The sequence below is a fragment of the Scleropages formosus genome, chromosome 5 (assembly GCF_900964775.1).
Source record: "Scleropages formosus chromosome 5, fSclFor1.1, whole genome shotgun sequence".
In the NCBI taxonomy this organism is placed as follows: Eukaryota; Metazoa; Chordata; class Actinopteri; order Osteoglossiformes; family Osteoglossidae; genus Scleropages; species Scleropages formosus.
The window spans coordinates 1407514-1425925 of record NC_041810.1 but is presented as its reverse complement, the minus strand read 5'-3'; the positions used below and the strand labels follow the sequence as shown (position 1 = coordinate 1425925).

Sequence of the window (18412 nt, the reverse complement as noted above, 5' to 3'; positions counted from 1 at the left end):
ACCATGTTAAGGTTATAATAATTTGCCCATTTATGCAGCTGGGTAATTTTACTGGAGGGGATCAAACCTATGGCCTCTGGATCCAAAGGCAGTAGCTTTCACCACTACAGTATCAGCCGTTCCTACACATTACAGCACAGGTGAGCTCTGTGACGGAGCTCTGTTCAGCCTTTAGTGTGGCACCTTATCATGAACATCCTCTTGCTCCGTGTCACATTAGCGTGTTTATCTGTCCTCATCCTGATGCCTTTGCAGCGCTGCAGCTGTGGGCCCCTCGTGTGGTTTCTGAGCTCCCGTTGCACGTTTAACGGAAAGAAAGTTATTTATAGCTGGAGCATTATTATTTTTCATTTGCAACTCTGATCTCACGGTGAGATATGTTGCATGAGCCCTTAACCAATGAAAGCTACAATAGTGTAAGAGTGGTAGCAGAGGGGGGATGATGTAAATGAATGTAAATAGTTGCTATTAGTGTCCATTCTAGTACATAGTGCTGTGTTCCCTTCTGATTATTGTCACGGTACTGATGCTCTGTTTGCCACTGGGGGATTCTGGGGGTTGAACAGGTGACCCCTAACTATTGTAAGGAGTTGGGGAGCTCAGAGTGACCGGGGGAACTCTCAGGTGTTCACAAAGTAGTCTTGTACTGTGTGCTGTACCCTTGTCAGGGCTGCCGTTGAAAGACATGTACATTTTCAATAAAGAGCATTTTTCCAGAACCCTGTCTCTCGAGTCTGTGTGCAGGAGCTCCAGAGGGGGACAATACAATATTTATCTCAAAATTCACAGCACTTTTCCCAATGGACATTTCATCGCTTCTTCATAACGGTAAAATATATGGTTAAAAACAAGATATTTTTCTAATACTGAGCAATAATGCAAAATTAACTTACCTATTGCAGCACTTTTATAAATCGCATAAAAGGCATAAGCATATAAGCACCTAACTTAAAGAAAAATAAAAAAAAAAAAACTTGACAAATTTATAACGGACAATTTGCAGTCCAGTTTCAGGTACGTACTGTAATCGAATATATATATATATACCGTATTTGTGTATGTTTGAGGGTGGTGTATATTTTGCTTTTTAATTATTTGAATAAAAATAAAACTGATAGCAAAGCAGGTTTCACATTCATTTTAGCTAAAACTATAGGTGGTATTGCTGTTCAGAACTAATTCAATATTTATGTACAAAATGTGACACAGTGAGTAATTCTGACACTTCCTGCCACCCAGCCTGTTGATCTGAGCCTGGGTTCGAAAGTGTCTGTGAGGAGGTCGTGTGTTGTTCTCCTATTCATGTGGTTTCCCTCCCACCGACACACCCCCAGCACGTGCACAGCAGTTCCCATCAGAGGGCGCCCTCTACAGGAGGGACTCGGTACACACACACACACACACACACACACACACACACACACACACACACACACACACACACACACACACACACACACACACACACACACACACACACACACACACACACCTTCAGAGCCGCTTGTCCCATACGGGGTCACGGGGAACCGGAGCCTACCCGGCAACTCAGGGCGTAAGGCTGGAGGGGGAGGGGACACACCCAGGACGGGACGCCAGTCCGTCGCAAGGTACCCCACGCGGGACTCGAACTCCAGACCCACCGGACAGCAGGACTGTGGTCCAACCCACTGCGCCACCGCACCCCGCAACTAGGACTCGGTACATCTGCAACACATCTGCCAATCAGCCAAGTCTCCAAAATGTCATGGACTTGAGTCACTGTGTGCAGAGTCTTGCTACTTAATGAATTCACTGTTAGTTACTTGCTGTTTACTCCAGTTACTTGTCTTCATAGTTGTCTTACAAAGAATTTATGTTTCAGGGGAATTGGTGAAGCCAAGTTGCTCTTTGTGTGTGTGTATGTGTTTTAGTGAGATTGTCCTGCGATTGACTGGTGTCCCAACCGAACTGTGCACTTTGCTTCTGAGAGAGACTCCAGACAACCACCACCAAAACTGGGAGAGCAGTTACTATACATGGTAGTTTAACTACTCGTCATCAGCCTGCTTGAAATTAACGCTGCTATGAAAACTACTGTGGCGCACAGCGCCGTGGGTTCGGATGGGGCGAAGAGGGACGCGGAGACAGCGTTCCAACACCAGCACAAAGGAAATAATGCTCTCGGTCCGAGAACCCCTTTTCCTCCAGGACCTGCGCTTACATCCAGTCTGCCTTAGCGCTCCCTAACTCCCTCACATAATGCGACACACGGTCACCCTACCATTTTCCCCTAAAGTGCCCCCAGTGGTTACACACATTTAACATTATTTCCCATAATGCAACTATTTACATTTAAACAGTAACGCGGGTCGTTACACTACTGTAGATACACTCACTATGGCGCTGACGAAATTCATCGGTTCGCGTTTACTTTCCACCCTCTTGTGGCCACAAATAGGTACTGCAGTTATATTCACACACACACACACACACACACACACACACACACACACACACACACACACATTTTCAGAACCGCTTGTCCCATACGGGGTCACGGGGAACCGGAGCCTACCCGGCAACACAAGGCGTAAGGCTGGAGAGAGGTAGGGGACACACCCAGGACGGGACGCCAGTCCATCGCAAGGCACCCCAAGCGGGACTTGAACCCCAGACCCACCGGAGAGCAGGACTGCGGTCCAACCCACTGCGCCACCGCGCCCCTCCCCCCGTTATATTCAATTGAAAAAAATTACCTTTTCCAACGAAGTGTAGTAACTTTTCTAATCCAACAGATGGCAGCAAAATGAGAAGATTAAGTTCCCCTTCAGTGGGCGCCATACTGTACCTGTGTTCCGTGACCCGCGACTGCATGGTTGTTTGAGCTTTTTGTGATGTGACATTTTCTTGGTTGGTTTCTAAACAATACACAAGTGACCCATAGACTGTTCTCCTGAAGACAGTACTTCTTTTGACTTTTCTATTTCCTGACCTGCTGGGTATTTATTCACCTCACCAATTTCAGAGTAACAGTGTATCTGCAACCGGGATACTCAACAGGCGGGCCGTCGCGGCATTAATTTTGTGGCCCGCGTCATGCTGAAGATTAATGTATTTTTATTAGAATTTGCGCTCAAAAGTAGCGCAAATATTAGGCGGTGTGACTTTATGTTTGCGTCATTTAAATGCGGTTGATACTCCTGACACTTTACATTGTGTAAATTGCGTCAATTGTTAAATATTAAAATATGAAATATAAAGATAATATTAGCCTATATTTAATGGTCATGAATTTAATCGGAAGTCGTGTGAAAAAAACGGTAGTGCACCTTTAAAGCGATGGCTACTGAAACCGCGAAAGTTAAAATGACCTGATCGGGCGGCGACAAATCATCACGACTCTTCATCTGTCATAAACCTTGTGAAAATGTGTGTACGTACTGTACATTAACTAATGCAATGATGGCGTCAAAGAAAAGGAAGATTGACGATTAAAACAGAGTTTTCAACCCTGCGTGGCAAATGGAATTTGCCTTTGCGGAGATACTGACTAGGTGGCAAACCAATCCAATGTGTCTCATTTGTCAGAAAACAATTGCTGTATTCAAGCGAGCTAATCTGCAGCGCCACCATGACATGAGCAACTTCATCCCGACTTCATCGTCGCCTATCGGATTATATCCACACGGCAGCGATCTCAGGTGTCAAAAGGTACAGATATGAATTGCTAGGAGCGGGGTTTCACGTTTTCATCTGCACATTCAACACTATGTGAATGTGGGACTATGTGAATAATATTTGTTGGATCAGTGTATTACTGAAACTGATCTGAAAAAGGGAGGCTCTATTAAAAAAATATATCTATTAATATATTGTATTATATACTATATAGTTGTAATTTCTTATATAGTTTAACATTCTGTCACTTTACGAAATATATATGAATGACACGTAATTAATATTAAATGTAGTTAATAATGATTAATAATGTTATGCGGATGACATAGGGATACGTGTTTTTTCTGTCTTGTTTTCTCGAAAAAAGGAGAAAACTTCAAGCTTCATTTCGAGATGATAAAAACAAGACAGAAAATGTTGGCTTCAGTATGTTCCGAGTCTGAGCTGTTTGCGAATGCGTCTTTCCACTAAGGTTTATCACAGCTTCATTTCTATGGGGGAAAAAAAAAAATATTTATATATTTTTTATATAATATATTTAGCTTGTATTCAAGAAATATCAAATTTATTCCTCACATATTTTCGTCTCTTTTTTTTTTTTCGTTTGCACGGGAGCAACTTCAAAGTGAGCGAACGCGCGTGCGCTTTGCAAAGCACTACCGTTGGTCTGCAGAGCGACACATAAGGGGACCTGGTAATTCGGTAGAAGTCCGTAAAAATTGCAATAAAATAGTATTCTGATAATAGCCGTCCACCTAACGTTAAATACAAGATATTGTGTTTTCTTAAAACACTACACTTTTTAAAATCATGTCGACCGTTAGCAGATTAGGCCTATAGTTTCGCAGAGTGTCGTCGCCTGATCTCGGGCCTAGGCTAGCTACTAGCTGTGATACCTCGTTGCGAGCGCGGGAATATTGTTGAGATAAATATTACGTCGTACGAATCGTGATTTGTTCAAATATTCAAAGCGATTCTATGAGAGCGGTTTTAAGGTGTTCTGGAAATGTCACAAACTCTTGATATATATATTTGAAAACCACTGCTCTTCACAAAACTTTTTTTTTTTTTTTGATTGGCCTGTATGCGCTACCAAACCAGCAAGTGGTTTATACATTTTATTATGAATATGTAGGTAATCATGATATGGGTAAACAGCTCATTTATAATTGCGCGCACATCCACATAATCTCTTACACAGGTACAGTAATGAGCACAAGACCTAGAGACTAAGAGCTTCCGTTGAGCACAGTTAGTTACACCCACCCTGTCCATAACTAGATGACTTCACTTGCTTCACTGTCAATACTGACACAAGTTGATGTAACTGCGATGCAAATTATTAGTAATAGTTAAATTTATTTATTGTTGTTCATGTTATTCCTGACTAGTCGCTGCTCTTTCTCTCTTTTCTTTGAAGGTGTGATTGTGCTTCAAGTTCAGGACCTCAAGAAGGATGTGGCTTTTTGCAACTACCATGTTGTTTGGTCTAATTTATGCTCTCAACCTGAAGTTCCCCACAAAGTTGTGCTACACTTTTGAGGTTCCAAGTTGTATAGAAGAGTCTGAGAAGACAAAGTTATTTTATTAAGTAAAATTATTAGTGCTGTTATGTTCTGTTTGTTTACAGAGACATGCAGTTTAATGTTTATGCAGAAATGTGAGGTGTAACTTGTGTTGCTTATTGTCTTGTTAACAAAATGTTTCTTATGATGTTTGTGGCCTTCATGGTGGAATAGTTAACATGTCAAGCTGTAAAATGGTTGTGTATGTCTACATCAGCACGTTTTTTCCGTATTTCCAGATACAAGTTGCTTTTAAGTCAAACTTGACAATTGACCTGTTAAAGAGATGTAATTTAAACTAAGTTTTAATAGGCATGATCCTTAAGAGCTAATCTCTGTATTTCACATTGCAGTGCATTTAAGAGTATTGTTCATATTGCTATTAAAGGACTGATGGATCACTTAATGAAATAAAGCCTTTGAATGTAAATCTATTTGTGTTATTAAAAATAAATGGAACATATTGAGTAACAATGTAAACCATTAAAACTGAACAAAGATAATAATGTAAAGATGATGTGATCACATTGCATAAAAACATGATTCAAACATGTATCTGAATATAAAAGAATGATGTTAAGTCAACATGACTGAATTATGTTAGGATGACTAAATTAGAGCATGTATACTTTATTAAAATACATCTGATTAACATAAAATTATTATACTGAAACCATGTGAATGTGTAGGATACTGTGAACCCAAACAAATTATGTGGAACCAATGTCCATAATTCACTTGAGTATACCCAACAAACTATTTTTTTTCAGTGAAACTTCAACAAGATGAATGTGTACATTTTACACTAATGCTACCTTGTAATTTTGGAGAACACAGATACTGGAACAAATCTGCCAGAAAACATTTTAAATACTGAATATTTAGTAAATGGATACTGAAAAAGACTAAATTAAAGTCTGGAAACAGCAGCTGACATCTGTCCCTGTTCTCCAGCAAAGCCCTGCGATACACATGTTTCTCCAGCTCCAGTCGGTCCACCTGATCCTGCAGCTGCTGCAGCTGTGCTTCCTTCTGGGATGGAATCTGTTCATTTACAGCCAGGGCATCATAGAAGCAGGACATCATCCAATCATTACACTAACAGTGTGGCTTGAACAAAGAACCAACAGTTTGATTAGTACAAGAACGCTATTATTGTCAGTTTATTCTCCTTTTTACCTAGGCATTACAGTAAAACAAAAAACAGAAATGCCAGCAATAAAAAATTACCCCCCATCATCAACCCACAGACTGTCAGTTCACACACACAGAAGGACAGATACCTGGCACTTTCTGAGTTCTAGTCTGAGCTACAGGACAGTGATGTGGGGTATGGATGACAGATGGAGGCAGCAGTGGAGAACTGAAATAGTTGTACCAAAAAGGTTTATTTTTCTTTACTTTAAAAGATGCGCCTCAAAACACATTAACCCCAGCCAAATACAAAAACAAGCATTAAGTCACAAAAGAATATGAGCCTCAAGCCTGCCTTATAGCAGTAACTCCACCCTCCTGGCTACACCATAACAGCCTCAACAACTATTCCAAAGTACATTTCCCCAAAAATAACAGCCAGTATAAATACAAAAACATACAAGCCATACAAAACATTTGTCTATTATAAATATCCCTATCTTACAATATATAAAAACATTTATCCCATTACTCAGTGAAACACCCCTGTCAAGTTGGTCGTGCCCAAGGACTCCCACCTAGAAATACCCCGAGTGGTTGAGTCTATCTGGTTTGCAATACAGGCTACCCAGCACAAGAAAATGCCAAATAGCTGAATGGTAAGCAAAAAAATTACAGAAGTGATTTTTGAAAAGTGTAATAAATGTATTTACTTGTAACAACCAACTGCATTTTCTTCTCATACTTCAATAAAAGAAATGTTAATAGTTAAGGGCAAACAGATACCGGTAGGCCTTTCCCGGCACCCAACCTGGTTCAAACAGAAAATGTCAAATGACACACACACACATTTTCAGAACCGCTGGAGGGGGAGGGGACACACATGTTAAATGACCTACTGGATCAAAACGAACTGTAACAGCACAAAGTGAAATGCATGTGAACAGGCAGCAGCAACAAGATTCAGTACTTCGGTGGTATTTTTGCCAGCATCTTACTGATTCTTTGCCTCCAGCATGCCCGTCACATCTCAGTGTGTGACACTTGGCTTATGGGTGGACTTCTGCTTCAGCATCTCCATCGTGTTTGTCTCCTGCGGCTCCCGTACTCGGCTTTGGGTGGGGCTTAAAGCAGGGTCCAAGAAGTCAAGGAGCTCCATCAGTAGGTTGGCGACATCCTCCATAAAGTTACAGAAGTGGTTGAGATTCTTCTGTTGCTTGGATATTTTTTCCACAAGAGCTCGAGCCTGAGCTTGGCTTTGTTCATACTCTTTGTGGGAGACCCAGCTGCCACCTCCTTGGTTCCATACAGGTTCCTGCAGAGTGCATTCCTCTGGCTCAGGTTCTCCCAGTTGCTCCATGCCTTTGTCCCAGTTCACCACTGGCTGGTTGCGGATGGCCCGAGCGCAGTTGGCAAACTGGAGCGACCTGAGCGTCTCATGGAGGCTGCTGGAGGACGGGCTAATGCGGGTTATCATCAAGGTCTGGGAGTTTCCTCCCAGGGAGTCCCTCAGCAGCTGGGTAATCTTGGAACTGCGATACGGCACATGCTGCCTGCGTACAAGCTATGTTTCACCTGTCAAAGCATTTCCATGTATCTTTCCTGCTCATTTTGATCTTGAGGGAAGTGGGTTTGAAAATTGTACATTTTGACTCTTGAATAAGTTTAAAAATTAAAAAACAAGTGTAGTTTTCAGTCCAGTTTCAGTTGTTAAAATATGAGCCTAAAACTCCTCTTGAATGCTGATAAGGTTGTAAAAAAGAACTTTTCAGACAATTCCAGGTTCATGGAAATTTCAGTGATTGGTAACAAATAAGCTTAATAAACTGGTTTATTACAAACCTGTTGGATGTCACCAGATATTACCATTACTGTCAGGTGGTGGTTCCATGCCATGTCTGTACTTTCCCACTGCACTCTTTTTATAGCTCTCCTTTCTTTAGTTGACTCAACTATGAAATAAATCATTCACAAAGCAAAATGGTATTTCAGAAGTTTTCATTGCAAAAAAAGAAAAGTTAGGCATACAAGTAAAAATATAATGGAATAAAAATAAAAGACATAAATAAGGTCCACATAATGAATAGTAAAAAGGAAGGAATCATTATATGATAGAGGAAATAGCATTATACGATAGAGCATTTTTTAAAAAAAAAAAAAAAAGTCACATTGATTAAAATTATGCTGTTAATGGTCTGAAACAGCAGAAATATGACTGCAACAACCTCTTGGATGTCACCAGATATTACCATCACAGTCAGGTGGCAGTTCCATGGCATGTCTGTACTTTCCCTCTGCACTTTTTTTTATAGCTCTCCTTTCTTTACTTGCCTCAACTATGAAACCAATCATTCACAAAGCAAAATGGTATTTCAGAAGTTTTCAGAAGGAAAATTTTGAAAAAGTAAGTACACTACAACAAAAGGGAGAGAGCAGTTCTGAGGGAGAGAGGGAGCTCATTCTACCAAATATAGTAAAAAACCAGAACCTACTGTCATTCAGTTTTCAACGTCTTCAATGTAGGACCACCAAGCAGCCAGAGGTGGCAGAGCGTAGCAGTGTTTCTGCAGTGTTGGGAGTCATCAGATCCTGAAGATATCATGGTGTAGATATTTTGACTATGTTGCAGGCTTCAAGCACTCTTGCACTTGATTCCAGCAGCTACAGAAGGCCAATGGACGGAGGCGAGGACGGGAGATGCATGGGAAATCTCTGGTAGATCACACGTCTTGTTATGACATTTTGTATCAGCAGGAGGGGCTTGATGACAGAGGCCTGAAGGAAGGGTGTTGCAGTTGTCCAAGTAGGATATTACCATGACCTGGACTGGGAGCTGTGTAGAGTATGTCATGAGATATGGCTGGAATCTGCAGAAGTTTTCTTAAACAGGATGTATGCACAGGATAGTGTTATGGCTTCAATGTGTCATGCAGTGGCTTCAAGCAATTGTTAATAATTATTACTGGTTATCTTTATTGCTAATTGTTAAACCTTAATAATTGTTATTAAAAAAAATAATAGTTGCACCTACTGAGATGATGGAAGGACAAGGCTAGGAGGCAACCATCATCACCCAGAACCTCCATGTGACAGGCCAAGAACCCAAGCGGAGTAGAACAAAGATGCAGGTTTAAGTAACCTTTAAGTAACAAGAATAAACAGTGGCCTCACCGTGATGAAGATAGAGGTGAGGTACTGTAGACAGTCGCAAAGGGTAAATAAGGCAAGCTAGAATTAGGCCATGCCAAACCTGTAAGACTGACAGCTGAACCTGGGTGCAGCCTTGTATTGGCACAGCGAGCCCCAGGTGCAGCTGACTATCCAAAGGACTAAATAAAATCACAGACTGGGAGGTGAAGGAAGAGGGGAGGAAGACATAGTTTCATGCTGTAAGTTGTTGACTATAATGATTTGTACCATATTTTGGGTGCTTGCTATTGTGTTGCTGGCTCCCACTTGTTCATAGAATTTTGTTGTTATATTTTGGTTTAAGTATGATTAAAATACATAAAAAGACCACATTAATTCCCCGCCTGGTCACTCTTTGGAGCTGCCAGACCTTGCTGTGCTATAGGTATGTAGAGGAGGCTAAACATTAATGTCGTGAGTTTAGCACAAAGAAGAAGACAATCAAGTCAGAAATAACTAATTTCTTGCTTAATACCTTCAAACACATATACATCAATAATAAAATGGACACAGCATTAGTCCAGTTTGGTTTTAATTTTGATGCATATTGTCAAGTGTTAAAGTGCAAATTTACATTTTAACAAGTTTAAAAGCCCTTTTTATTCTAAAGTATGAATCTATCTTCTCATAAAAAACAAAGGTAAAAGTTTGTTACCAGCCACTTTATATGGATAATTTTAATGAGCTGGTTTGAAGCTTTGGGCACAAGGACCTTCAGACTGGACTGTCAGTCACACATTGATTCCAGAACTGCAGAGGATCCTCCATCCTCTACATCATCATAGTCAGTGGGGTCAGGAGCAGGGGGTCCCTCCCCAGGGGGCAGTGTGGTCAATGCTCTCTCTCCTACAGGGAGACACAATGACTCACATCCTTGTACACACAAGAGGGGAGCACAGTAGCCAAACACAGTACTCAAGTAAAAGTACTATTAAGTTTCAGATTAAAAAAAAATGAAGTCACATTGATTAAAATTATGCTGTTAATAGTCTGAAACAGCAGAAATATGAACTGCAACAATATTAAGTTTCAAAAATCTTTTCAGTAAATTAAATCTCTAGTGCAAGTAAAATGACACTGTTAAGCAGACAATGTTGTGAAGAACTACTGCTGTTGGACTCTCAGGTTCTAGGTTTCAATCCCATTTCCTGCTACAGTGTCCTTCAGCATGGTACTAACCTCAACTGCTACGTTAAAAATCACCCTGCTACATAAATGGGTACATAACCAAGTTGCTTATTGCAATAGGCTGTTTTTGTGGGAAATTTTCAAATTCAGAATATGATCTGATACCTTTGTGCAAATCAAGTTACAGTAATGTACTTTTGAATATAAAATAGTGACAGAAATATAATGGTGTATAAGTACTTTTTTCTTTACGGATGTACTGAAGACAAAGTAAAAATAAAGCAGTGGTACAGAACCCTGAGAAAACCAGATTTAAAAAGACAGAGTTGACAAGAACATGGTGGTGGACGAAAAGCATGTTCTGCACCATCATTTGTCTACAAAGAGAAACACACCTGGTAACACAAGTGGACTCTGTTCTACACTCACAACATCATCATAGTCCTCCACTGTTTCTTCTGTCCCCATCAGTCTGGAACCTGGAGCAGAGAAGTCACTTGGTTCTGTAGGGATTTTAGGCATCACAAATTTATACTGTGGTGAAATACTTTTATTGTCATAAAAGAACCTTCAGTTTTTCAAAACTCTTCTAATGACCGCAGAGAAATTCTAAAGCAAGAATTAACAAACTGGACTGGAATGATCTTTAACGTAATCCATAAATTACACATAAATTACATTTATATTTCAAATTTCCCTCCCAACACAATGAACACATTAATTTGTTTGACAAACTACCTGGATTCTGTCCCATGGTAACATCATCATAGTCCTCTGGTGTGTCTTCTGTAGACAGCTTCCCTGTAACAGAGAAGAACCACTTGTGTCTAAAAGCACTTCTCAAGTGTCATTTCCTCTCACTCTACTGCCTGCTATGGTTCACAGAACGTACTCTATTGGATTATTGGACACCTTTCACTGATACCGATGAATTGACATATTAGGATGACGTGAAGCTCCCAGCACAAACCTACCTGACAAACCTCCTGCACTCTTCTCTACAGGAAACGCATCGTCATAGTCCTCTGGCTTCTCATCTTTCCCTGCAAGGAAGAGATGTTCAAGATATACACAGACTTTATTCACATTTTTCTATACATACTCTTATATACGTAAGGAGTAATAAGAAAATAAAAATTGCATGTGTCTTTTTATTATGATGAAAACATTCCAAATTAATAAGGAGCAAAAACACAACAAATATACAAAGCAGTCATGGTCAAATGGTACCCATTTGAGCATCAGCAACAGTCCCAGTTTAATCAGAGCGCACACACATACACACACACTCAGTGACAGTACACAGACCACAAGCCCCCTACCTGAGAGGGGGTCTCCCTCACTGTCCTCCACGTCTTCATACCCAGAGGGCACATCCTCAGACAGGACACTTCCTGTGAAGGAGACACACACTCAGTCCTGTCCTCAGAGAGAAGATACATGAAGTTCTCTCTGCTGATGCCTCACACACTGAAAGAAGACAGGATGTGTGAGGTTCGAGCAGCTAACGCACACACCCAGGAACGCTAACTGACACTCTTATCAGCAACATCCTCTTCCTCCCTATTGGCTGCTGTCTCTCATCTGGAGGGTTTACAGCACTGCATCTGCAAGGTCCTCGTGTGGTTTTTCAGCTCTGATCACATGGTTCCAGATGGAAGCCCAGCAAGAGGAAAGTTTCATACCTGCGAGACTGATTTTTATCTGCAGGTGGCATCATCTCATACACAGAGATTAAAAATATGCAACAGTAACCGATGGAAAATTGTGGTTTTCAGCAAAGTTTCACATTTTGAACACTGTACATATGAGACTATAATCCTGTGTGCTTTTACAGTGTTGCTGCCTGCAGATATTCAGGTTTATAATTCAGAATTTAAGTTTTTCTGTTTAATCCCTTCTTGACAGCATGCATACAGTGTTTATGTACTCTATATACCTTTAAATAGTGTAGTACTTACATTATCATGTACATAATACAGCAGCATGTAAATTATCTATCATGACAATATTTTTTGACTTCTCCAGTGAATTTAAAACAACTCAGACTGGGCAGTTGGGGGAGAATCTTTAGTCACTGCAGGTTGATACATCCATGGTGTCCTGGATTCTGGACTAGCTGAGAGTTACACAGCAGCTTGGGTATCAGACATGGCTGAGAGCAGCACACCGACCACTCAAGGGATAGTTCTGGTTGCCTCCCTGTTCATCCTGTACAGCTTGGACTTCAGGTAAAACACAGGGAAGTTCTCAGGTGATACAGCAATAGTTGGGAGTATCAGAGATGGGTAGGAGGATGAGTACAGAGGCCTAGAGAAGGATTTTGTTGAGTGATGCAAACCGAACCACCTGCAGCTCAACATTGGAAAGACTACAAAGATGGCAGTGGACTTCAGGAGTGTCACGCCCACACCCACAAGCTCGGCGACAGCACCTGTTGCCGATTAGCATGGCAAAGGGTGCGGAATCTACAACGCCCACCTACTTGGCTTGTGCATTCAGCGTTCTGTTTCCCAGTACCATAATCCCTGCTTATAGTTCCTGATTCTCCTGGCTTTTTGAACTTGGCTTGTTCACCCGTTTACGGAGTTTTGCTTCGCCCCTTGGAAGACACTCGCCTGTTCCCGACCTCAGTCTCTGTTTGCTCCTGTGTTATGGCACGGAAATAAAAGCACCCGCACTTGGGTCAAAACTCTACCTCCTGTCTCCCATCCGCGGCACTGACGAGGAGGTCCAGTTGTATAATTTACTTTAGGATACATAATATTTCTAGCTGTTTGTCCTTCTATCTCTATTTCCTCATTTCCGAATATAAAAAGGACAGTCAGATGTTCTCACCCTTTCTGAGACCTTTGTATGTCTCTCCCCTGGTCAGGTTGTATTCTATCTCCTCGTAGATGGCCTCATGTAGAGGCGTGAGACCCCCCTGGTACAGGGCTGTGGGGCAAAGACAAAAAGACATAGTGATATGAAACAGTATTAGTCATTACATTTTATCAAAAGATCCTAATAATTTAAAATATTCCATATTCATGCTGCTTGTGCGTGAAAAGTCATGTGATCAGCGGTGTTCCTCTGTACCTCTCTTCAGCACCCTGTTCTGGTACAACTGACCAGCGAGCAGCACTAGCAGTAGGAAGAGAAGAGCTCCCAGTACCAGGAAGACCACAGCAGGGATGGACAGTGGGGACGGTGGACTGGGTCCAACTGAAAGACAAACACACAGAGAACTGAACAAGTTCCTGTTGCAGGAAACAGAAGGCATGTAATTTACTTTTGCACTGTACACAAATAAACAGGAAGCAAAAATACCTGGTTTTAGAGTGCTTGTGGTTGTTTCTGGAATTGCTGAAAAAACATTATTTACATGTGATTTACAACAATTTTTATTATTACTTCAATCAATTATACAAACACAAGGCATGAACACTATTTATACTTTACCTGTTGTAGTTGTGCGTTCGGAAGGTATGACTGAAAAATAGAAGCAAAAATTCATTAGACACATGAGAGAAACGAGAAATTCCCCATTATGTTTTTAATGAAACCAGTCTAAGTTGTATCTCTAATTAATAATCTAGATCGGCAGTCCCAACCTATTTGGCACCAGGAACCGGTTTCATGGAAGACAATTTTTCCACGGACCGGGGGGATGGTTTCGGGATGATTCAAGCGCATTACATTTATTGTGCACTTTATTACTATTATTATTACATTATAATATATAATGAAATAATTATACGACTCGGATTCTGACTTAAAGCCTGCCACCAGATGCAGCTTGATTGTCACTTGCCACTCACTGGTCAGGTTTTCATATGAGTCTGCAAGCAATTGATTTATTATGGTCTCTCTGCAGTCAAACCTCTCTGCCAATGTTAATCTGTATTTGCAGCCGCTCCCCAGCACTAGCATCATCACCCCCTCAGCTCCACCTCAGATCAGCGGCGGCATTAGACTCTCATAAGGAGAGCGCAACCTAGACCCCTCGTACGCGCAGTCCACAGTAGGGTTCGCGCTCCTATGAGAATCTAATGCCGCCGCTGATCTGACAGGAGGCGGACCTCAGGCGGTAATGCGTGCGATGGGGAGCGGCTGTAAATACAGATGAAGCTTCGCTCGCTCGCCCGCCGCTCACCTCCTGCTGTGCGGCCCGGTCCCTATGAGGCCGCGGACCGGTACCGGTCCGCAGCCCGGGGGTCGGGGACCCCTGATCTAGATGACAGCTGTACTCTCTAATAAAGCCTCCAAGTCAAAATAAAGAACTATGGATAAAACCAAGAGCCCCCAGACACAACAGCAACCAAATATTCCATTAGTGTCAGAATTTACCACATTGTATTTAATACTTCTGTTATAGATTTGTTCTTTAATTTATTCTGCTGTTAATAACTCCCTATATTGTTGACTGTAATGAAGCTGACAGGCAAATCTCACCTTCACAGGTGACACCAGCATCCTCTTTATGAGAGCAGGAGGTCGTGTGGTCCTGAAGAGAGTGAGGACAGTCCAACAGGTGGAGTTCATCACCCCTGCACTTCACCTCATTCAGCCAAATGGGGCCATTTCCTCGCCCAAACGCAGCATTTCCATGAGCCTCCTGTGCTGCCCCGCAGCCTAGCTGTCTGCAGACCACCTCGGCGTCACTCATGTCCCACAAGTCATCACAGATGGTCCCCCAGGAGCCCATATACCACAGCTCCACCCTTCCTGAACATGTTCTGTTGCCTCCCTGAAGTCTCAGGGGAAATTGGCCTAAGGAGGTAAATAAAAACTGACTGACCACAGAGCATTAGGTAGAGAACATATGTGAAGGTAAAAGAGCTCAGTAAACATCACAGATCATCTTCTCTGTGCTGAGATACAGCAGCACAACATGAAATATTGTCTCAACTGAACATAGTACAACAGAATACATGACCAGTTTAGAGCAACTGATGAATCCTATGACTTTGACAAAGTCCAATAGATAGTTAGACCAATTAGTCTATACTAAGATTATGAAGGAAAAAAAAAATCACTCCACACCTGCCCAGTGGGATGACCAGGTCAGGCTATTCTACACTGGATAAAGTTTTGTGGTAGAACATAAATATGAACATAAAACTTGACTGCCAGACTTATTGAACCTTAGTGCTATGAACATACTGTTATTATTCAGGAGAAATTAAATGTTAGATAGATAGATAGATAGATAGATAGATAGATAGATAGATAGATAGATAGATAGATAGATAGATAGATAGATAGATAGAACCTTTTCCATGTGAAAACAACAACTCTGTAGTTTATACCAACCAGTACTAGTGTATCCATAAACTTGAACTTCACACAGAGTGAGGAAGTCAGGTCTTGGGAGGACCACGTTGACATAGCGACCCGTCATCCCATTACACTGGAAAGAACTGGAGTTCCCTGCTGGGATCCAGGTGATCACAGCACATCTGAAATATAACATTTAACATAAACAAGCCATTATATTGCAAGTATTTTGGATTTTGAAAGATGTTTAACATTCTACATATGTTAAACACATTTAATGGTTCACGTGTTTTTAAATATTGGCCGTTAATATTGGTAACACTACATACAAGGGGTTCTGGTTGCCATTGTCATCCAGGGAGTTTCCAACACGAATCTCTGCCCCATTGATTCTCACAGCACAACAATCCCCTCTGTTGGTGATGGTCACTGAGGTCACTGTGTACACATTGTGCAGGTCCACTCTCCACCACGGTTTGGAATCCTGCTTAGTGTGAGTGCAGGACCGCTCTGCATACTTTGTATTTCTGTTCCCATCAATAGCTTTGCCAGCAGCACCATTAGAGTCGAACTGGGACGACTGAGTTGCTGTTCCCTTCAAAGCCACATTTTCTTCTGGAGAGAGAGGATGTGGAGAAAAGTAGTTCACATTATGTGAGTGATTCTACAGATCCTAGAAAATACTGCAGCCAAAATATTTTCCATTTAATTCCAGAACTACATCCAGTTTGCCAAAGATTTTCTTCTGATAAAAAACGTGTGACATTTGATAACTATTGAACAATTCATTTAGATTGAAAGACTCACAAAATCACACACATTCAGAGAGGTGAGTATTTTCTAAGCGTACACATACTACAGCCGGTATAAAGAGGGACTCTTGAAACTGTAACCTTCCATGTCTGTATCCACTAAACTACCATCTGCTATTTTCCTACACAAAGCAGGTTTAACAAAAAAAAACTCATCGTACATTACGAACTAATAACCAGATGTTTGCTGTAATGATAAAAACTAGACATCTTCAGATACAGATGCCACAATTTGCCAATTAATATGACACCTGGTCCAGCAGTCATGCTGTGAAACTCTGTTTTACTTGTTTTATTGCTTTTGTTTTTACGTGTGTTTGTTCCTTGAGCAAATTTACATCATTTCAATTTCCTTATATGCGCAAACAGCCTTGGCCTTTAAAGTGATCTTATCTTAGAAAAAGAGAACTGATTTTAACACTACTGTGGCCTTTATCGTACAAAATTTTAACAAAATAGTTATATAAATAAATATTACACACACACACACACACACACACACATACACATTTTCAGAACCGCTTGTCCCAGACAGGGTCGCAGGGAACCGGAGCCTACCCGGCAACACAGGGCGTAAGGCCAGAGGGGGAGGGGACACACCCAGGACGGGATAAATATTACAATGTTAATAATTTTTGTACTCATACGTTTACAAGTAATACTGGCAACTTCATCCTCGTCACATTTCTTCTCCCCCCAGTAAGCAGATGGACACTGCCACAGTGTGGAGTCATGTGGGCGACATTTGAAATTATCCAGCCAGTTTGGAGCTCCTTTCAATCGAGATCGCGTATTAGAAACAGTTCCACTCATTCCACAGTTGAGTTGTTGGCATATTAGACTCGTTGTGTAGGTGTCTATTTGATTGAAACACACATTTCCCCAGGTGCCATTATAGTAAACCTCCAACTGCCCAGAACAACCTTCAGCCAGTCTCATCTCTTTGTACTCTGTAAGGAAATGGACAAACACTTGAAATTAATAAGTATGCAAAATATGTCATCGATCTGAGAATGAAAAGTGGTCCAGTACAAAAAATGGCACAACCATTAAAACCATATTCTATTTTTTACTTATAATACCCCAGAAAAGATAGCATGACCATTAAAACCACATTTTATTTTGTACTCGTAATACCCAGTGCAAAGCAATGTGAATAGCACTGATGGCTCATGTATTCATTATTCATTTAGCTGACACTTTTAGTCAAAGTGATTTACAGGGACAATTCAATTCCACCACTTCACACTCAAGTTTAAGATAAAGGCCTTTCTCAATGGCAATACAGCTGCGAGAGGACCAGCAAAGGTTTGAGCAACGTTTTACAAAAAAATTGAATTTATTTAAAAGTGCAACATGAAGACAGCTAAGTACCAACCTGAACAAACCACTCCCACATCCTCCTTGTGAACGCAGTCATGTTGTCTCTGCTGTACAGTCAGACAGTCCCGCAGGGACGACTCGTTCCCAACACAGCGCACTTCACCCGGCCAGATGGATTCAGTTCCTGGACCAAAAGAGGTGGAGCGGAGAGCCGTCCCACACTGGAGCTGTCTGCACACCACCTGAGCATCATTCAGGTCCCAGGAGTCATCACACACTGTCCACCAGGAGCTCTGGTGGAACACCTCCAGCCTCCCTGCACAGCCACCCTCATCACCC

The 18412-nt window shown here is 41.4% G+C and overlaps 1 protein-coding gene across 1 annotated transcript in view; it reads right to left on the bottom strand.

Moving 5' to 3' along the window:
* LOC108930430 (uncharacterized) overlaps nucleotides 1–18412 on the bottom strand; it is a gene marked incomplete at its 5' end in the record, with an annotated part of 157895 nt that overhangs the window by 135438 nt on the left and 4045 nt on the right. Inside the window, 2 exons of the mRNA XM_029251848.1 lie at nucleotides 15975–16120; nucleotides 16268–16550. Coding sequence (XP_029107681.1) covers nucleotides 15975–16120; nucleotides 16268–16550 — 429 coding nt within the window. The remainder of the gene's footprint in view (nucleotides 1–15974; nucleotides 16121–16267; nucleotides 16551–18412) is intronic.